General features: G+C 44.2%; 4 protein-coding genes across 4 annotated transcripts; 1 reads left to right on the forward strand and 3 right to left on the reverse strand.

Annotated features, from left to right (window-relative positions):
• Positions 1–243: 243 nt before the first annotated feature.
• LOC125489917 lies at positions 244–6,508 on the reverse strand. The gene has a single exon (XM_048627512.1). It carries the CDS (start codon positions 6,506–6,508, stop codon positions 707–709), a length of 5,802 nt encoding a protein of 1,933 aa, XP_048483469.1. The 3' UTR covers positions 244–706.
• Positions 6,509–13,855: 7,347 nt separating this feature from the next.
• On the forward strand, positions 13,856–16,062 carry LOC105386847 (ADP-dependent glucokinase). The gene is made up of 3 exons (XM_011557493.3): positions 13,856–14,365; positions 14,481–14,926; positions 15,020–16,062. Exons 1-3 carry the CDS (start codon positions 14,031–14,033, stop codon positions 15,706–15,708), a joined length of 1,470 nt encoding a protein of 489 aa, XP_011555795.3. The 5' UTR covers positions 13,856–14,030; the 3' UTR covers positions 15,709–16,062.
• Positions 16,060–16,839, reverse strand: LOC105386848 (nuclear nucleic acid-binding protein C1D). The gene has a single exon (XM_011557495.3). The coding sequence runs from the start codon at positions 16,741–16,743 to the stop codon at positions 16,321–16,323; it is 423 nt and encodes a 140-aa protein (XP_011555797.1). The 5' UTR covers positions 16,744–16,839; the 3' UTR covers positions 16,060–16,320.
• Positions 16,840–17,433: 594 nt separating this feature from the next.
• On the reverse strand, positions 17,434–20,939 carry LOC105386849 (26S proteasome non-ATPase regulatory subunit 1). The gene is made up of 2 exons (XM_038113983.2): positions 20,292–20,939; positions 17,434–20,071 (listed from the first exon to the last, which is right to left on the reverse strand). The coding sequence occupies exons 1-2, from the start codon at positions 20,809–20,811 to the stop codon at positions 17,589–17,591; spliced, it is 3,003 nt and encodes a 1,000-aa protein (XP_037969911.1). The 5' UTR covers positions 20,812–20,939; the 3' UTR covers positions 17,434–17,588.
• Between the last annotated feature and the right edge of the window lie 1,099 nt (positions 20,940–22,038).

A 22,038-nucleotide genomic window follows, 5' to 3' on the forward strand; every position in this document is an offset into this window, starting at 1 on the left:
AGGAGACACAGAGATATACTTACTTATACATAATTACTATACAAATTATAATACTACTTTGTAAAATTGTATTACTACTTTGACTTTGTGCGGATCACTTCGACCGTTTCATGAACTATTACTATACGGTGCGAAGGAAGTGGCGGTTGCACCTGTTTGGTTCTTCAGGAAGATGAGGAAATGCCACTGACGTAGAGGTAGCTATATATTAGCCTGTTGAGTCTTCGAAATAAAACACTGGTATTATTGTTCACAATTCACTGGAGATGTTTACTGTTTCACTCTTTCTATTAAACTGACTTGCTGTGAGGTGTTGGCGTCTGCCTTTTATACTAATCTCTACCGAAGATAGAGAATTCCAGGAAGCTCTAGAAAAGACTCATAAGAAGTAGAATGTTCTAGATGGGGCTGCCATCTGTTGTCGAGTAGCTGAACTACATGGTCTATTTAGTGCACTATTGTTCTACTTCGTTATGCTATTTCCTACTAGATGGCGCTGGCCTCCACACTTCCTGTCACTATTTACTAAAGTAGGTAGGTGCTCGAACAACTAGTAGGTAGGTACATACTTAAAACTATATCTATATCTATACACACACATAAGTAAGTATTTATCTTAGCGCTCAGAACCTTCGCGAGCGTAATCGAGTTAACTACTTGATCTAGTTATTTCTATGAACTATTTACAAATAAAACAAAACTTCTTTTAGTCGTTCCGTACATCTCTCCCGCCGGTCATCGCCTGCAGGGCGTTGAATTCTTTGGTCGGAACGTCTGGAGCTGTAGGCAGGATCACCAGCTTCTTGGTCGGTCTTCTAAGGGTTCCTCCTTTGGTTTGGACGTCGACTGTTCTTACGATGCCGTCTTGTCCGGGGTAGACAGCCGTGACAACGCCCTTTGGCCACGTGTTGCGCGGTAGGTTGCCGTCTGCCACCATGACAATGTCGCCAACCTTGACTGCTTCGCCGCGTCCGTGAGGCTCCCGCCGGTGCTGAAGTTCAGGCAGGTACTCTCGTAGCCATCTTGCCCAGAAGAGGTCGGCCAGGCGCTGAGAGGCGCGCCAGTGACTGCGGCTGATGAGGTCCTTGTCGTCGAAGCTGCCAGGCGCGTGTACGCGTCCTGATCCGCCGAGCAGGAAATGGTTCGGTGTCAAGGCCTCGGGGTCGTCGGGCTCGAGTGACACATGCGTGAGCGGGCGGCTGTTTACTGCGTATTCTGCCTCGGCTAGCAGTGTGCGCAGCACCTCTTCGGCTGGGTGCTGCTCGTTCAGGACGGCGTAAAGGGCGGTCTTCACCGACCGCACCAGTCTCTCCCAGGCCCCACCCATGAAAGGAGCCCCAGGAGGTATGTAGCGCCAGTTGATCTTCTGTTGGGCCGCTTCATCAGCTGTAGCGGCGTCGATTGATTGCCGCAGCTCTCTATCAGCCCCGCGCAGGTTCGTGCCGTTGTCGGACCATAGCTCAGTAGGTGTTCCGTAGAGTGCCATGTGCCTACGCAGCGCCATCACTGCCGAGCTAGTGGTGAGAGAGTCCACCAGCTCTAAGTGTACGGCGCGCGTCGTGAGACACGTGAAGAGCGCCACATATCGCTTCTGTCGAGTGCGGCCCACGGTGACTGTCAGAGGCCCGAAGTAGTCCAGGCCGGTGTAGGTATAGGGCCTGCAGTGGTGTGCAAGGCGGCTCGATGGGTGGTCTCCTGTAGGTGGCTGCGGGGGTGAATCTTTCCTGATGCGGCATGGTCGACATCGATGAATCATCATCTTCACCACTGTGCGAAGGCGGAGTATCCAGTAGTGCTGTCTGCACTCATTAACTGTAGTTTCGGCTCCTGCGTGCATCAGCTGGCGGTGTGTGTAGTCGATCCACAGTTTGGTGATTTGATGATTGCCGTCGAGTATTGCAGGGCTGATGACTCCTTGTTCTATATTGAGTGTATGGCCGATTCGCGATTTCAATAGTAGTATTCCATTTTCAGCGACGACCGCAAGGTGGCGCAGCCTGCTTCTCGCGTTCAGGGTTCTGTTTCTCTGTAAGTCTTCTATTTCTGAGTCGAAGGCTTGCTGTTGACTTAGGCGTACGAGTAGTATTTCCGCCTCACGTAGTAGCTGCCCGGTGAGCGGGAGGTATTTTCTGTCTTCTGTAGTTTTCAGTGTCGCACGCTTGTTCGGTTTCGTAGCTGTTTTCTTGCGCCAGTCAGGGTCTTTTTCGCTATTTTTCGCAGTTCTTTTGTAGTTGACTCGCTGATCACGTGGCCGGCCCAGCTGTATGAAGTGTAAAACTCTTGCTGTAGCTCGTAGCAGTTTTTCCCACTTAGAGAAACGGTTGTAGTCTGGCAGCGCCTCTTTTAGTTGTGCAGACTTTTCGGTAACTGAGGTCGTTTTCTCTTCGCCTGTTTTCTTCGTTAGAAGTGGTTTTTCCGCCGGCCAGGCAGTAGGGTCCTCGAGTAAGAAGGATGGGCCCTTGTACCATCGGTGGTCAGCGTCGAAGTCGCGTGGCACATCCCTTGTAGCGTCGTCGGCCACGTTGAGTTTCGTAGGTATCCAGCGCCATTCATTTGTAGAGCTGTTTTCCTCGATGTCAGCTATGCGGTGCGCGACGAACGGGCGGTACGATCTTGAGCCGTTCTTCAGCCATGTCAGCACCGTCTTACTGTCGGTCCAGAAGGTCTTCGATTCGGGCTTAACTTGATGTTCTTCAATGACGGCTGCGGCCATACGGCAGCCCATAACGGCGGCTTGTAGCTCGAGGCGCGGGATCGAAGTGAGCTTGAGCGGTGCCACTCGCGCCTTTGCTATGACGAGCGATAGGTATGTCTTACCCTCTGCTGTTACCGCCCGCCAATAAAGAGCGGCGGCGTATGCGGACTCGCTCGCGTCGACAAATATATGTAGCTGTAGACTCGTAGCGTCGCTGTAGCGGGCGTAGCACCTCGGTATTGAGACACGGCGTAGCCCTTCCAGGTGCATCATCCATTGTTGCCATTGTTCTAAGAGGTCTTCATCTATTGGCTGGTCCCAGGTAGTGCCGCGCCGCCACGCCTCTTGAAGTAGCTGTTTTGCTAGCACGGTGACAGGCGCGGCAAATCCGAGCGGATCATACAGCGACATGACGATCTTGAGTGCTTCTCTCTTCGTGGGTATCTTCTTTTCTATGACTGCAGGCGGCAGACGCGCCAGGTCTAGGTTGAAACCGAGCGCATCGGACTTTGGCCGCCAGATGAGACCTAGGACTCGTTCGCTTGATCCATCGTCGATCTTAATGTTCATGGGCTCGTTGCCTGTTTCGCCGAGTGCTTTGAGTACTGCCTCGGAGTTCGATGCCCATTGCCGCAGCACGAAGTGGCCTCGCCGATGTATGTCGCGGACGTCCTGCGCCACCTTGATCGCTTGCTCTTCGGTCTTGTGACTGTCGAGGTAGTCGTCGACGTAGTGTTTGTTGATGATTGCGTCTACTGCCTCGGGGTGAGTGGCTTCGTACTTGAGTGCGTTAATATTCTTCACGTAGATTGCTGTTGATGGTGAACTTGTAGCGCCGAATATGAGTGACGTCATTCTGTATTCTGTTGGCGGCCCATCACGCTTGTTGCCCCTCCACAGGTAGCGAAGGGCATCTCGATCCTCAGCGCGTATCTTCACCTGCATGAACATCTCGGCGATATCAGCTGTCACGGCGACTGCATGCTGTCTGAAGCGCATTAGTACTCCCGGCAACGACTGTAGTAGGTCTGGCCCGGTGAGTAGGTGGTCATTTAGTGAGACGCCTTTATATGTGGCTGCTGCGTCCAGGACAATGCGAATCTTGCCCTTGTTCGGATTGACGACTGCGAAATGCGGTAGATACCACACTTTGTTTGATGTGGTCGGTGGCGCGACTTCAGCGTAGCCCTTTGTAATAAGGCTCTCCATCTGTTTCTCGTACTTTTCTTTGAGGTCAGCGTCGCGATCAATCTTCTTCTCGATGCTGTGAAGTCTCTTCAGCGTGTTCTCGTAGTTGTTTGGCATGCTGAAGTCATCCTTCTTCCACAGTAGAGACGTTTCATATCGGCCGTCGTCTCGTGCTATGGTGTTCTTGGTGAGCAGGTCGAGTGCTCGCTGTTCTGGGTCAGACTTTGGTGTCTTCGGTGTGATCGGTGTGATCGTTAATGAGTCGAGCGCGAAGTGTCTCTTCAGCTGCTCGTCCATGCTGTCTTCGAGGTTGATGATGTTGTTCACGTAGTGCACGCGCTGTCCCAGTGCGCGCGTGTGTGCACCGTGTAAAACCCAGCCCAGTGGTGTGCGTGAAGCCACTGGTTGGTGTCGCTGTCCCGCTCGCACTTCCGACGCCATGAGCAGGTGCCAATTGTCTTGCCCGATGAGCAGGCCTGGCTTCATGTCTGCGTGCTTCAGCTCGTGCTGGATGTCTTCTAGATGAGGGCAGCCGGCAAGGTCTTGCTCGGTGACACGCTGTGCGGCGAGGTGCAGCTTTCTTACTGTGCGTGCGTTGACTATGTGCGTCCCGCTTGCCCCCTCGAGAGTGAGTGTGACGCGACGTGATGCGGACTCTTCGACGCTTGTGTCAGCGATCACTTCTATGAAGAGAGGGTCAATAGGCCCCCTGGCTCCGATCCTCTGTGCAATGTCACTGTCGATGAGCGTAACAGTAGATCCGTCGTCTAGGAGCGCGCATGTGTCGACCGCTCCCGCTGGTCCGGAGACTTGCACCTTTACTATCTTGAGATACGCTTGCGTCTTCGGTGTCCACGAAGAGGCGACTGCTTCCGTTTTCTTTAATTCGGGCTCGTCTTTGCGCACGAAGTGAAGCAGTCGGTGATGTGACCTCTCGCAGCCGTCAACTTCGCATTTCTTAATTCTGCATCGGTGCGTCTTGCTGCGGTAGCGTAGACAACGAAAGCAGAGTCTGCTTTCCTTAGCTAGCTGCCAACGTGAGTCGATGTTGCTCTCTACAAACTTGCGGCATTCTGCTATGTTGTGGCCGGCGTTGGAGCATACTGGGCACGAAACTTTCTGTTCCGCAGTTGCGTGTGCCCTTTGTGCCCGGCGTGGCTGCTGCTGCTGTTGCTGCTGCTTCGGTTCGTAGGCGATGCTCGACGTCTTCTCATGTGCGTGTGGCCCGCATATCGAGGCTTCCCGAGTGAGGAAGCGGCTGAGCTTCAGCAGGTCGGGTTCCTCGGGCGACTGTGCGGCGGAGAAGTCGAACCAGCGAAGCTTGTGGGCGACGGTGAGCTTCTCGACTGTGAGCTGCGTGATCTCGGGATTGTTGAGGTAGCGGTCGCGGTGCAGCTCTTGAAGTGTCGTTACGATGTTGCTTACTTCGTTTGCAAAGAAGCAGAACTCTGTAGCGATATCCGTAGGCCGGCGTAGTGCGCGCAGACGTTCCAACTCGGCGAGCGCGATGCTGTCCGGGCGCCCGAAGCAAAATTCGAGTGACTTCATCACGTTCTCGGGCGTCGTGCTGGTGATGAGCAGGCGGCTGACAGCTTCCTTCGCTCTTCCTTTCAGGCATCGACGTAGGCGCCCCATGTTGTCGCAGGGCGCGAGTGATGCAGCGGACTCGGAGTAGGCGGTCTTGAACTGTAGCCACTCGTGCGGCGCGCCACTAAAGTACGGTAGCTCACTAATGTGACGCGGAGCCGGTGGTGGTGGCGGCGGCGCCCCGGCTCTTGCAGCTAGAGCAATAGCTTCGGCGAGGGCAGTGAGGCTCACAGAGTCGCTTGTCCGCGGCTGAGCGACAGGGACGGCGGCAGTGGAGGCAGGGTCGACGGCGGTGGCGACTGGCGGCGGTAGAACGTAGTCCTCATCATGCTGTCTGGACTCCTCAGCAGCTTCTGTTGGCGGTGGTGGTGCTGCTGACGCGGAGTGAGGCTCGTTCTTGATGGCCAGTACATTCTGCTGTGTCTTTAGCCACGAGTCGACCTTGAGCGTACTCTCCATCTCGGTACTGATGCTGCCGTCGTCGTCATCGGTGTCGGATTCAGCTTCAATAACTGCGAGACGGGCGGCGGCGAGTTCAGCTTTACGACGTGCTATTTCTTCTTTACTACGTGCTATTTCTTCTTTTGCTTCGGCGATTTCAACTTGACGACACGCTAATTCTTCTTTCGCTTCGGCGATGCGGCGTGCCTTTAATGACTTGGCCTTCGATCTTGCTGTAGACGCTGGCGGAGTAGCCCGGATGCATGACGGTGGGCAGGGCGTTCCGGCAGCAGCTGTAACCACCCTCGCGGCAGTGGAGGGCGGTGGCGGTACTCCCCCGAACACAGGGAGCGGTGCCCCCCCTGTTATGGGGGGCGAGACGCTATCCACCCTGGCGGCAGACGAGGGCGGCGTCGATACTCCGGTGGACACACCCGTCGATGTTGATGCTTTCACGGCGGTTGACGGCGTGTGCGTGTCGGAGTCTGTAGCGATGGCGGTGGAGGCGGTGGCGCCGGCGGCCGACGATTCTTCAGTAGGCCTCTGTTCTAGGCCGCCGCGCTGTAGCCTCCCTGTCGTGGACCTCGTTACAGGCATTCCAAAGTCTTCAATCCGGCTCCGATGGACCAAATGTGCGGATCACTTCGACCGTTTCATGAACTATTACTATACGGTGCGAAGGAAGTGGCGGTTGCACCTGTTTGGTTCTTCAGGAAGATGAGGAAATGCCACTGACGTAGAGGTAGCTATATATTAGCCTGTTGAGTCTTCGAAATAAAACACTGGTATTATTGTTCACAATTCACTGGAGATGTTTACTGTTTCACTCTTTCTATTAAACTGACTTGCTGTGAGGTGTTGGCGTCTGCCTTTTATACTAATCTCTACCGAAGATAGAGAATTCCAGGAAGCTCTAGAAAAGACTCATAAGAAGTAGAATGTTCTAGATGGGGCTGCCATCTGTTGTCGAGTAGCTGAACTACATGGTCTATTTAGTGCACTATTGTTCTACTTCGTTATGCTATTTCCTACTAGATGGCGCTGGCCTCCACACTTCCTGTCACTATTTACTAAAGTAGGTAGGTGCTCGAACAACTAGTAGGTAGGTACATACTTAAAACTATATCTATATCTATACACACACATAAGTAAGTATTTATCTTAGCGCTCAGAACCTTCGCGAGCGTAATCGAGTTAACTACTTGATCTAGTTATTTCTATGAACTATTTACAAATAAAACAAAACTTCTTTTAGTCGTTCCGTACAGACTTTGACTTTAAATTAATTCCGTTCTAACTCGAATAACTTATTAAGTAGTAACAAACCAAACATGTAGCAAAAAAGTGCGTCATCCCAAGAATGAGTTTTCATTCATAAGAAACCAGCACCACTAATTGGCAGTACAGGATGAAGTCAACCGCCATTAAACATTGTGGTTAATAAATTCTAAAAATCCTCACAAAAACTGGTAGCACGTTTCTAAAACCCAGTTACAGAGGGCGTTAGTGGCAATATATCATATTTTCTCGTACTTTAATGACTTTTTACATTTCAATGAACATAGTTTTCCTAAACATGATTTCATTCACGCAAGAAGGACGTTATTAGGTACGCGTATTATACGCTAGGTATACGAAGGGATTGTTTCTTCAGATAATCATCATCAACTTCTGGGCATAAAGCATATTAATGGGCAAAGCATACTTATTCTTCTTCCAGCTACAACCGGCTATCCAAGAAGCGATACCGACATGGATCATTTGACTGATTAAATTTCACCCTGTAAATTACCAGACCAATATACTATTTACTCGGGAAATAGAGTTTTGTGCCCAATTAATCAATTAGATCTACTATTACCCAATTCCCTGCGGAAAACTGTGAGAAACTAAAGTTTAAATTCCAATTATCCAATAAACACAGATACTTACATAGGTACGTACGTTAGGTAAAGTAGAGTAAGTACAGCATCTATCTTAGTTTATTTTCACTATGGAGTTCAGTAAACGGAAGTTGAAGATTTTACTTATGTACTTGCTGCGATTTTTATGAAAAACCATTAAAAACAGCAAATCGAAAATGGTTCATCGATTTGGGAGCTACGCTACAGCTACCGCAGATAGACACACAGACACGTTAAACTAATAACAACTTACTTTTTTGTTAGGGGTTAAAAAAAACTTTATTGACTTAAATAAGTATAGGTACTTACCTCAGAAAGCCATCACACTTTTTACCTTTAAATTGCGCTAATTTTGTTAGTTTTTCTGTTGAATTTTTTCCGCCTTCTCTGATTGTTTTGGCCATATCTTGGTGATACCTAAATCGATTTGATATTGAAATATCTCATTTGAAAGCTTATAAGTTGACAATGTTTTTAAACTAAAGTGCACAAAAAATTGTTATATGAAATTCTTTTTTAATTTAACTTATTTGTTTTTAGGTTTTGAATATTTTTTAAAAATGTTTATCTATTTTGAGGTATTGTGTCTAATTTAAGTCGAATAATGCACATTTTATTATTTTAATAAGTTTATTAAGATGTTACTAATTTAAAAAAAAACAAAAAAGTATTGAAATATGGCTAGTTTTTTTTATTTTCGGTTTTAAACATGAAATTTTGCCAAACATTCAAAAAATCTTTAAATATTAAATATCTTAGAAATGGTTAAGTTTCGGATGATACATTATAGGGTATAATCGACTGGAAATGCCTTCCTCTATCACCTCCTAAAAGGATCAGGTCTACTTACCAATAACCCTGTATACTTCCGAGTACCTAAGTAAGTATAGTTAGGCGCCTACTCAGTCGTGGTCCGTCTGTAAGACAGCTCGTGTCAATTAGTAAATACTGGCCACTATCGGGCCGAAGCTCCGTATTAAACGACACTACGGCTGTTTTTTTTTATTAACAACATCGTTTACAATTTTTAATGGCCATATTTAGAATTACAGATTACTTCACTAACACTTATTACCAGATACTGGTTCCGTTTTTCTAGAGGTTGCTCCCGTGAACAAAGATTATGTATAGGGTGTTACGACTTTACACTCTGAGCAATAGGATACTATTTTGGTATATTTACCTACAAATATGAACATTGTGTTATTGTAGGTGTAGAATGTAGGAAACGCTTTTAATATACTTAAGTACCTCCTTAAAATTGTTACCTAATAAAAGAGTAGATTTGGAGCGGTGATAATTGCGACTAGCTATAAAATTTATAAGTTTTTAAACTTTAAGTTAATTAGTTTGTAAGTAAGTACATAAGTTAGTAGGCCTATGCATGTATCTGTATAATGTAGTTTAAATGGGTGACTCGTGCAAATAAATATGCTGATTGTGAATGTTATGACAGTCGCAGTCAATCGTCTTATCATCACGATCGCATTATCCCGTGATTAAAAGATTAAACGTAAGCCTCATACAGGTGTTGAAAGCCTTGACTGCTGCTAGGAAAGCTAGACTTTCAAGTCGCACCCTAGACCGTGCATTTCGAGAAATATTCATTAACCAGGTATCTTTGAGAGGGTATACCCGAAAGCTAAATTTTAACCCTCAACTTCTTAGAGCTTTCTGTCACTTTAAAAAGGATTACAAATGAAAACATTTACAGGGTGTTGCAAAATTGGTATACTAAGCTGAAACCTACAATGTGCAGCATGGTATATCTAAGCCCGAAACTGACATCAGAATTTGGAAATTCGCGAAAAAAAAAATTAATTTTCTATAGTAAAAAGTCACGTGACCAACAAAGTTTCTATGGAAAATGTTTTTTTTTTGCGAATTTTCAAATTCTGATTTCAGTTTCAGGCTTAGATATACCATGCTGCACATGTAGGTTTCGGCTTAGTATACCCTTTTTGCAACACCCTGTATATAGCTACGAATTGGCCTTTTTGACTGACAAAGAGTCGAAACTCGTGTTTTTTAAAGTTATTTGTTAACCTCCACTAAACTTTAAAATACGGTCTATGAATATAAAGGGTACAAGTAATTTTAGTTCGGAAGGCGCTAAAATAACGGAAACAAAATATAGGTAAGTAAGTAGTCATAATTCATTTATATTAGGTAAGTACCTACCTATTATCTGAGTAGGCACTACATTTTATGAATCAGAGAACAAGAATATCAATTTTTTTCTTAAAATAAATGTTTGTATTAATTAACTATGATGCATGAGAAGCAAAAGTGATGATGATGACTCAGAGGAAGGAATCACTAAAAAAACTTATTGCCCCATACTAGATCGAATCACGACTTTTGAGGCCATGATTCAACCAATCTTGGCCAAGTTATATTTAAAGCCGAGAGTTGATCTCTTGCAGTCATATAAGCCACGTCTGTTGACATTTATCGCGCCATATAAAGAAGCTAAATTACTTTGATTGACATCGCACCTAACTCTAGATTGATTTAAATGCTAATAATTGTTTGAAGTTCCCAAGACCCCACCTCAGCCATTATGGGTCCAGCCAGACTCGTCCCATTCCACACTCGACCCGGCCACACTCGACCCGAATTTCATAATTTCGATAAGGTTCATTTTTGTTTGTATTTTTTTTCTTATCGCAAAGTACAGTCGACAGAAAATGTTTATGGATTTCTTAATTGATTGCATATAAAGTGATTATCACCTAAATTTAAGAAATATGTTGACTAAACTAGCCTAAGTTTGTCCTCAGTAACAGAGAGAGGTAGTTTACCCTTCTCATTGTTTTAGCCTGAAATAAACGGGTTATCGATAACAATGGTCAAGATTTGGATGGCCTGCATCCATGTCTTTCGCGCACTTAATTGTATTGTAATTTATGCATTTGATAAGCAAGGGCTACTGCGAAGTAATTATAATTTTATAAACAGCAAACGGATTTTATAAAAAGGATTTTATACATATTTCATTGTAAAGATATTTTGTGTAACTGTGATTTTAGCACACATAATTATTAATAGTTACTAATTTTGTTAATATTTATTATTAGGTAATTATTACGTTTATAATTCAAAACATGTGTTACCTACTAATAATGTTTATAGAAAATGATAAATAAATGATTAAAAGTACAAATTATTACTTTTGTTTGAATTAATCAGCACATAAATCACCTAACTATAATTTCAGTAAAAAAACTCTTGTGGCTGACAGTACATTTCATACATTTCAACAAAAGTACCTAGACATTATCGTATTTTAGAAATTCGGGTCGAGTTTGGCCGGGTCGAGTGTGGAATGGGACGAGTCTGGCTGGACCGGCCATTATTAGCCCTCAGCCTGATAGGTAGTTAAGATTAATAAATAACTGAGGGATACTTAACTACGTACATACATCAGTACCTAGTACCTACTTACTTACTTATCATGAAAAAAAATTGTGGAGTCGTAAATAAATAAATGAAAGGTTTGTTAGAATAAATTGCCTCAACGACTTTTTCACCTTACCTCATTTTGAAAAATCCCTGTAAAATAATACTACAGCTGATAATTTGTATGACAGTGTACGATTATGAAAGCACAAATAAAACACAAATTAAATACCTATCTACGTTAGCTAAGTACATCAAAAGTTAAAAAGTAAAAATACCTAAATTATGCCTAGTTTCACCATAATCCCTTCTTATGATCTAACAAAGTTTGGTGAAACTGGGGCTTAAGATTAAAGGAACTTACCTGTACTTACCTAGTTAAGTGAAGTTTTCGACGCTATTTATGAAAAGTTAAGTAGGTATACCTTTATGTTTGAAAAATTTAAAATATTTTTTTTGCTGAAATCAAACTCGACCCATATGAGCATTAAATAGGATTTTTCCTGCCAAAAAGCTTTAAACAAAAATCAATACTTTCTCCCTTTGATAAAAATACTTACAAACAAGTAGTGTTTGTAGTTTATTTTTGTAGTTTAACATACAAAAACAAATCTAAATACAGTCAGTATTTTGTTTACTGTTAAACCGAGACAGACGAGACGTTTTGGGTTGGGTCGCTAAAGGATAGCTTGCTTGGGTGTAATCGCGTATTTTATAGGTCGAATATATTTATTACGAAGGAGGTACCTACGTCATTCATTATGTTTACTTTCGGATACGTAGGTACTCACCGGTCTCGAATAATGAATGACGGCTGCAACGCGTAAAACACATACAAATACCGATGAACCCAATCGAATAACTAATGGGCCATATATAAGCAGTTTTTTTATGTTTTTTAGGACATTAAAAACGTAAGTACAGTTCGGTTCAAGTAAGTTTATTGGTAGGTACGCCTCGCGCATCAAGTGCTATTTTGGTCATCTTTCATGAACCTAAGTTTACCTTGTTGTTGTACATTGTGAATTGAGACAATCTTGATGTCCGGCGCCGCACATTACGTCACAGATTTCATCTCGACAACAATATGTGTTGCCGCCATATTCGGACACCCTCGTTGCCTTTACCAGTGCTGTAATTACGATTCTACCCTAAACAGACATGGGTCTGACTACTGCACTTTAAGAGCCTATTGTTTACATTTTTATCGCTTTTTAGGGTTCCGTAGCCAAAATGGCAAAAACGGAACCCTTATAGTTTCGTCATGTCCGTCTGTCCGTCTGTCCGTCTGTCACAGCCGATTTATTGATCTTAAAGTTGGTAAGGGAATTGTAGGTTGGCATTGCACCTTAAAAATATGTACTTAACTAAGCATAGCATAACCCAATTAAAGTAACTATGAACCTAAAACTAAGTTACCTATCTAGTTATGTATGTAGGTACGTACCTACGCAAGTTGTTTTCGGGATTAAATATGAAATATGACACATGTACGTAGTGAAACCAGGATAAGTGGGATATACCCATCAAGGGACCTATAACTTTATCCCACTAACTTGTGACTGGGCCAGTTTTTTGATCCGTAGTTAACTCAAACATCGGTCAAAAATTGCAACCATTAACTAGATCGAACAAATTTAATTTACAGATTTCATACAAACTTGACAAGTTGCTTTGAGCAAGGCAAGGGATCAAAAACTAACTAACTAGCCCTTTACTGCCGGCTATTACTACGTTTGAAATGTTACTGTATTCCTACTTATGTTTATTAAAAAACTGTTTTATATCCATACAGAGAGCGTGGATTCTTGTAGGAAGGTACTCGCCTCTGTAGGTAGGTAGGTACATAATCAAATCGTAATTTGTATGTTTTTTTTTGGGATCACGAGAGGTCTCGCGCGGCGTGCTCATCCTTTTTGGTCACTCGACCGGTCCTCCCTTATAGGGAATGAAATTTGGCTTTCGAAAACATTTGCAAAATATTCTTATCGGTAGGTATCGCAGTTGTTTTGGAAAGTAAAATATGTAGAGATAAATTAAGTAAGTACTTATAGTGTTTATTTGGATAATGTTTGTTGATCTTAATGTTGCAAAATTAACTAGTTATTGTTATCCCAGAAGAAAATAAATATAATGTGGTATAGTATAGGTGACGGTTAATATTACTAAAATAACTTACTTACTTAGTTCTTCGTTAGAGGCTCGGGTCGAACGATATCACTGGTAGTTAGTAGTTGACTCGGTTAAGTCGGGTGGTTGAGCCTACCTAACTACGTAACTCATAACTGCCCTATATTTTTTGTAATTTTGCTTCTTACCAGAAGGAGGTTGGTAAGGCTGTAATATACTTATTGTACCTACATACCTAGTTACCTGTATTAATTCTCATTTGTACATAAGTTTGGCAAAACCTGATAGGTAAAAGGGCAATTTGGTCACCTGCTGCTCCTTCATCAGCCAGATGGATCACTTGCGGCTGCGAGCATAGTACGAGTTTGTAGGGATTGAGACACGCACGCCACAGCGGAAATAATTTGCAACTTTACTATTACTAGATCTCCTACGCAACAACTGGCCAATCAGCTGTCACGCTCACTCACAATCATTTGACAATTTGTTTGACATTGACATACGAGTTGTCAAAATAATATTCAGTAAAAAAATACTCCGCGAGGGGTTTACACAAAATTTACTTATCACGAGCTCATAAAATATTTAAGTATTGTAAATTAAACATGAGGTGACGTGGTTAATTTGTGTAAGCCGTGTACTTAACATTCCATATTGCGTTCGTTATCGATAGTCGGTGCATCATGTCGGGTGTCCCTGTGAAGTTAGGTTCTATTTTATCTGTTTGTATAGTGTTGTATGGGATCGTGTACCGCCAGAATTACGATGTGGACGAGAGGCTGGCTCCTGTGAAGGAGCATTTGTTATATTTGGAGAGCAAGAACGCGGTGGGTAAAGATGAATGGCAGCCTAAAGTGGCGCTCGGGTACGGAGCCTGCCACGACCTCTTCGTGAATGCGACCTCGTTGCTCGACTACGGGCAGCTGGCCGGCGCGCCGGAGCACTTCAACGAGATCTCCAGCAAGGAGGAATTCCTCAAGAGCTTCACCTACTTCTTCAAACATGGTGCTGCTGCAGAGTAAGTTGAAATTTAATTTAATTTTGTAAAATAAATTACATTCACTGATGCTACTGTTATTTAGAAAGGTGGGTAATAGATTTTTTATTAATTTCATAATACTTCTCTGTTACAGGAGGTTTGTGTCAAATAGCAAACTGTATGATGATATTGTGGACGAGGCATTAAAACTATCAGACACACGGTGGAGCATCGGCGGCAATGCTCCCCTCATGGCCAAAAGATTCCAAATGGAGGGATGGAAAGTGCTGCTTGGTGCTAAAATGAGCAATAAACTGAAATCATACATTCCAGAAAGCATTAAAATAGTTGGTGGCGAAGATAATGAAGTTATCAAAGATGATATTCACATGATTCTAGAATACAGAGCAGATGAGAGGTTTGGAGTGTACAAGGCACCGCGCGCCAACAGATACATTGTACACAATGATGAGAACAATCCACTTTTAAGTTCCTTAGAGAAGTTTGGCGAGTTCTTACCAGATTTCAATCCTAATTTACTAGTCATTAGTGGTTTACAAATGATGGATAATTATCCTTTCACAAGCAATCAAGCTGTTGGTAAGAATTTATGCATATAACTATTGCAATACCTATGAGTAATTAAGCCAATTGATAAATATTTAAATAATAACATTTCATAATTGTTTTCAGACTTGAGAGCAGAGAGGCTGGATCTAGTCAAACAACAAATATTGTCTCAGCCGTTACACACACTCACACACTTTGAAATGGCAAGCTATGTAGACTTGGACCTGCTGAAACAACTCACATCAAAGCTGGTGCCTTTTGTGGACTCAGTGGGCATGAATGAACAAGAGCTCACTAACCTTCTCAGTGTCCTTGAATTTGGGAAAGTGAGTATTGTAGCTGACTCCAACCCGAGGGTAGCTACTGCTCTTGACCAAATGAGGAAGACTTTCCTTCTTATTAGAGAAAAGAACAAATTAAACTCTAGCAGAAGAAAACTGACCAGAGTACATGTTCACACATTAGCTTACCAGGCTATCTTGACTGTGAAGGGTTCTCAGTGGAAGAGGACGGAAGCTGCAGCAGCTAAAGCCTCTTTGACAGCGCACCGGTATGTGTGCAATGACGCAAACATCAACTTGGAGAAGTCAAAACTCATATTGGACGACAGCTTCTCAACAACAGCTGATAATGACAAGAACAGAGTGTTCTTTGAGCCAAGCAAGCCAGTGGCGTGCTGGAGTGAGGTGTTGGACGGTGATGATGTGGAGATCTGTGTGGCCCCAGTCCTCATCTGCACAGAGGCTCAGCTCACTGCGGGAGCTGGAGATAATATCTCTGCAGCTGGACTTGTACTACAAGTTGAAAAGTAAATACTTGTTTTAAAGGAAACTTAGTTGAGGCTTAATGAGCCTGAACAATTAACAAATATCTTTATCTAAGTCAAAATGTTAACAAATAAGTTTTATATTTGTTTTTATCATTCCACTAAGTTATTATCATTTTGTATTGAATGCATACAGAATGTGTGCCATTTGTGTAAGTTGAACAATTTAATTTATTAAAGTACAATGTTCCTGTAATATGGTGTTGGTATGATTTTTTATGAAATTTAAACACTATAACATTAATAATCATTTTTAAATCTTGTTGTGACATTCCTATACTGCTTGCTGTAAATTTTATTTATTATTACTGCTGTAATAAAATAATACCATTTCAACTTCTGAGAACATTTTATTTCACAATTTACACTTGTAGAAAATTACATGTAAAGCTAAACACAAAGAACTAATTATAACACAATGTTATTTTTAAATGAAAGTAAATATTGGTCAAAACTTAACATTACCTAAAACAATGACTATAAGTTTTTAATAATACAGAGAACCTACCTACCTAATATCAGATAACAGTGTTTATATAGTAGATTCAGTCTTATTAACTATTAGTTAAAATACATTACATTACAAATAATTTAGAGGTTAATCATCAAATTTGATTTTCTTGTTGAGAGGTTTGTCGGCGGCCTTGTGGTCGTAGAGGCCGCTCTTCACGAACCGCTTGGCCGCGTCTGTGTCCACCTTCGGTCGCTTTTCTCGGTCCTTTACTTCTTGCCATCGCATCATCACTTTCTTTATCCTTTGTAGCTCACCCTTGATCCGAGTCTGAGTGGGATCTATACCTTGTATGCGGAGGTGCACCCACTGTAACGAGTTCAGGGTGTAAACGAGGAATAAATCGAGCTCAATCTGCGCATTTGTGTCCAATTTATCGTAATGTTGCTTCAATTTAAGTAATTGGTCTAAAGTATTTTGAAGTTCAACGAGGTTTTCCTTCAAGTTTTCACACTTTCCCACGAAATCTGTGTCGCTTTGTAGCTCACCGTACTTAATATTCCAATTCATATTGAATTAAAATGTTTTTTATACGGAAATTTAATGATTTTCGCGTAAAAATACACCACGTTTTGAAGGTTATATTTTTCGTTTGTCAATTTGACATTGACAATTTGAAATGAATGAAGTTTCACTCATAACTCGTAATTTAATTTCATTCACTCCCACAGAATATTATTCAAGAATATTTAATTAAATAAAAGTTATTATTTTGAGGAAATTCTTGTTGTGGTTTTAGTACTGCTGCTATTCCCCAACAGATGGCGCTAATTAAATCTTTCAAACTAAATATTTTTTTCATTTGTTTTGGCCAATATTCGACCACGGCTGCCCGGCGGCTGCTGGATGACCTACACGACTGCAGACGCGCGAGCATAGGATTCGATACTATTTTCGAATCTACACGAAGGGTCACTTTTACCAAACGCTAAACGTATTTAAATCAAATTTTAAATTCATTTTGTACTGACAGACGTATGACGATACGCAACGTTAACGGAAGATCGAAACTTGTGCTCACGACTCCCGAGAGTGTGCAGAACCGACTGTTTTATGTCTCAACCCAACATCATTAATCATTGCTCTTTTCGATGATCAGGCTTCCATGTCGTAAAAAATTTGGAAACCATACTCGTAGCCTATCCCAGGGTTTTTGAAAAGTTCAGCCTAATAGTTTAGCAAAAAAGAAAAGACTGAGCATACGTAATTAAATTTTATTTCGTTAAAAGTAACACATTACAATTTCCTGTTAGTAATGCTCTCCATATTCTATTGCAATAATGACGATACTGGTTCAATACATTCTAAATGATTCAATGAGTGAGCCCTAACTACGCTTAAATGGAGTAGTTGCATCAATCGTCGAGGAACTCGAAGGGTTCTGGGGGTTCGGGCTCCTTCTCTTCCTCGGTTTTGGGTCCGAAAGCGGCCACGGGTTCGACTAGAGCTTGCTCCGCGTCGTCGCTGTGGTTCAGCATCACGATGCCTCCGATAGTGATGTCCTTGAGAGGCGTGTAGCCTGATTCCACTATGGACAGGTTCTTGAGCTGCTGGCGCATCACGCGCGCCGGGTTGCTCAGGATCTCGAAGGTCGGCTCTGGCTCTTTCTTCTCCTTAGTTTCTTTATCTTCGCCTTCTTTCTCCTCTTTCTTCACGTCTTTAGAGTCTTTAGACGAGCTCGCTTCCTTGTCTTTATCAGACTTGGCGTGCACAGTGATGCTGGGGTTGGGCGACTTTGAGGGCTTCTTGTCTTCCTCATCGACGTCCATTTTGGAGGTGGTGGAGGCGGAGAGGCTGGCGGCGCCGTCGGCGTGGCGCGTCCGTCTCGCCTTAGCCGCGGCGATGCTGAGCACGGCGGTGGTGACGCGCTCTCTTTCCTCGCGCTTCTTCTCCTCGAGCGGCGCGGGGTAGGCGAACAGAGACGGCCGCGAGTTGGACTTCATCTCCAACAGCGGCATTTTCAAGTCCGAGTTGAGCGCGATGACACACGTCGGCGTGAAGGCCAGCGACAGGCAGTGCGCCAGCGGGAACCAGTACCAGTACTGCGTGAACACCAGCATGCCCACCACCGCCACCATGTTCATGTGGCCGGTGCGGTTCTGCAGCGACACCGTCACGTTGCGGCCGCCCGCGTCGATGATGCCTTGAGCCAGGATGGCGCCGAACTTGGCCATCACGTCCTCGTGCTTGTTGCTGATGACCTGCGCGTACAGCTGCCGGAAGTACGTCACCTTGGGACAGAGAGCTTCTGTCTGCTGGATGAGGATCATGGCGGACGCGATGAGCGCGCCCTGGCGGACGAAGTTGACGGGGTCGAACTTGACCATCGGCTCGAGCAGGCCGATGGCCTCGCGGTTGCCGGTGCCGGCGCACGCGATGCCGAGCGCCATGGCGGCGCCGTAGCGCACGTGCGGGTTGTAGGACTCCGCCAGCAGCGACACCACGCTGGGGCACTGCTCGGGCGTGCGGAACAGCAGGAAGCCGAGCGCGGTGACGGCGGCGCGGCGCACGTCGTCGTTCACGTCGCTGACGGCCACGTGCAGCAGCGTGCGGATGGAGTCGTTGTTGCCGGTGCCGCAGTAGGCCAGCGCCAGCGTGTAGCAGCCGGCGCGCCGCAGCAGCGGGTCCTTGTCGCGCAGCAGCTGCGCCACCAGCGCGTCCGCCTCCTCCAGCCGCCCGTACATGGTGCAGGCCACGCCCACCGCCAGCCCGCGCAGGATCTTCTCGTGCTGCGTCTCCTGCGCGTACGCCACCATGTCCTCGATGGCGGCCGCGTTGCGCGAGCCCAGCATCACCATGCCCATGGCGATACCTGCTGCTTCACCCGTCACCGCGTCGTCTTGGTACAGGTTGAACTTTAGCTGCTCGTACACATCTTGTCTGTGTGTGCCCATGGCCGCCAGACCCAAGCCAAGGCAACCTCCATGACGAACCATCTCATTCTGCGCATCTTTTAGTTGAGTTAAAAGATAGTCAATGATGTTGGCGCCGTGGTTGGCGTGGATCAAGCCGAGGGCGTAGAGGCCACCGCCTTCGGAGTAGCCTGATGAAGGACCAGCTTCTTTAGGCAAGTAGGACTGCATGAGCGCCAGCGACTCCCCCTCATGACCTCTGTGGATGACTCCGAGAGAAGCTGTGACAGTAAGTTTAGCCCAGTTGGTGGCTCTCGCCAGCCACTCCAGGTTATCTCTCAGGAACTGGTCGCTGGTGGTGCCGGCATGCATGAAGGCATTGGCTATAACTGTAGCTGTGTGGCAGATTGAAACTCTGATTGCATCTTTTGTGTTCTTGAGTATAAGCATATCAGCATGGTTTGACCTAATTAAGAACTGTAGTTGTAAGCCTATTGAGACATCTCCACCCAATATTGATATTAATTTCTCTACCCTCTTTTGGTGTTCTTTCTCCTCATCATTCAGGCTTTCTATATCTCTCTCTGGTTTTTTGGATTCCTCTGCAGGTGTGTCAACCTCCATGCTGGCCTCCGGGAAGGGTCCTCCCTGGGGCTCCGGCTTGCCTCCGAGGGCACTGGGGATGGGGGCTGTGCTTCTCAATGCTTGTAATACCCTGCCGAGGAACTGTTGTGTGGCTGAGTCATACAAGTCGAAACCAATTTGGTAAGCCATAAGTACTGATTCCCGAGGGCCACTGATTAGTTTGTCCAAGATTTCTGCTACTGACAGAGGGTCTTCAAGGAAGATAAGACATTGACACATGTTGACATAGTCAGGGATGTTGAGGCCTCTGTATAGGCCGACCAGCGACCGCAGGACTGTGCTTCGAAAACCTCTGTTCTGGAGCAGGCTCATGGCAACCGTGAAGGAGTATATCAGCATACCTGGAAATGGAAATAAGAAGTTTAGTTAGTTGTTATTCTTATCATTGTAATAATACAGATACAAGTTATTTTGGTTAAAATAGTGATGATAACATTAACTATAAATAACTGTGAGCATTATGACCTTATTGAAATTTTTTACAGACAATACCTACATACATACAACATTAGCAAAAATTGCAATTCATCACAAACAAAAGGTTCCAACCAACAAACTTACCAGGTATATCATCTGACTTCATGATGGATGCCTCGAAGATGTCCATGCGGCGCGTCTCGAGCGCCAGCCCCAGCGCCTGACGGTACTGGCCGTCGTCCAGACACCGCTGGAACATCCGGTTCACTATAGCCTCCAGACGAGGGTCAATAGGCTCCGCAGAGCTGTCGATGAACAGAGCCTTCCTCTTCATCGTATAGAAGTCGATGGCCTTCGCGATCGTTGTGTCCACATACTCGTTACGAGCGTTCACATCGAACAGGTCACCAGCCCCCAGTGCGTAGGTCAAGGAATCCTCAAACGCTCCCAGGTGGTAGTACACCTTGCTGGCCACCAAAGCGGCGAGTTGATGCTGCGAAAACACTTTGTCTTCATGGAGAATCTCGATCTTCTCGATAGATTCAGATATTTCAGGCCAAAACTCATCGACGATGTTGTCCAACCTCTTCAGTGCGAATTCCTTCACTTCAGGCATGGGCTCGTCGAGCAGGGAGATGATCCCCGCCGCCGATGTGATATTCATTTTGAGGTTTTGCCACTAAACACTATTATCAAGTTGAATTTCTGTATTCTTTTGTAGATTTTCTTCACAATTTTCTGTACTGAGATGAGTTGACAAATTTCATTGGTGTCATTGACCATAGACAACAAATTTCTTGTTTTTAAAATGCCTGCCTCGTTGCAGTTGCTAGATTCAATAATATTTCTTGTTTGGTAGTATATTTTGAGGCTAAATAAAAATCAAAATACCTAGCAATCAAGGTGTACTTAATAATAGGGATGTAAATAAACTTGATTACTCATATTGGGCACTGCAAAGTGACAATGCTGTCTATCCTTATATCTAAAGAAGAATTATTATTAGAATTATTAGAATTTTTTATGCAAAATCAGGGGTTCCCCAAGGTTCGCACTTAGGACCAATTCTCTTCTTAGTTTTCATTAATGATCTTACTGTCAATATCAAATATAGTAACCACTCTCTCTTTGCTGACGATCTCAAAATCTATAGAACAATCAAATCTCGTGACGACAGTTACCTTCTTCAAAATGATCTCAATAATATTTTAAATTGGTGTCAATCAAACGACATGACAATTAATGCGCAAAAATGTTATCACATAAAATTCACTCGTAAGCGAAATCCTCTGAACCACAATTACCTTCTTGGGACCGATTTACTTACTGAAGTTTCTGAAATTAGAGATCTCGGTGTAACAATTGACTCCAATCTAAAATTTTCATCTCACATTGATAATATAACCAAAAAAGCAGCACAAATGCTAGGATTTGTTAAACGTAAGTAAAGAATTTAAGCCCGAGACCAAAATTTTACTTTTTAATTCTCTTGTGCGGAGTCATCTAGAATTCTCTTCTGCTGCTTGGAGTCCATCTTATTCAGCACACTCACAGAGAATCGAAAGCATACAAAGATCTTTTACTCGTCATCTAGCCTTCATTTCCCGCAATATTTCCCACAGATCTCCTTATGAGCACCGCCTTAAATTCTTTAAAATGTCCTCATTGCGTAATAGACGTGAAAAACATGATATCATATTTCTGTACAAAGCTTTAAACAATTTATTAGACTGTCCTGACATCCTTGAATCTATCTCTTTCCCTATCCCATACCATCTCCCGAGACATCCCATTAAAAAACTATTTTGTGGCCCTCACTCTCGCACAAACCTAGGAACCCATTCTCCAATTAATAGGATATGTGACCTATATAACATATACAACCATAAAC

This window comes from Plutella xylostella, chromosome 18 (genome assembly GCF_932276165.1).
Source record: "Plutella xylostella chromosome 18, ilPluXylo3.1, whole genome shotgun sequence".
Taxonomy (NCBI): domain Eukaryota; kingdom Metazoa; phylum Arthropoda; class Insecta; order Lepidoptera; family Plutellidae; genus Plutella; species Plutella xylostella.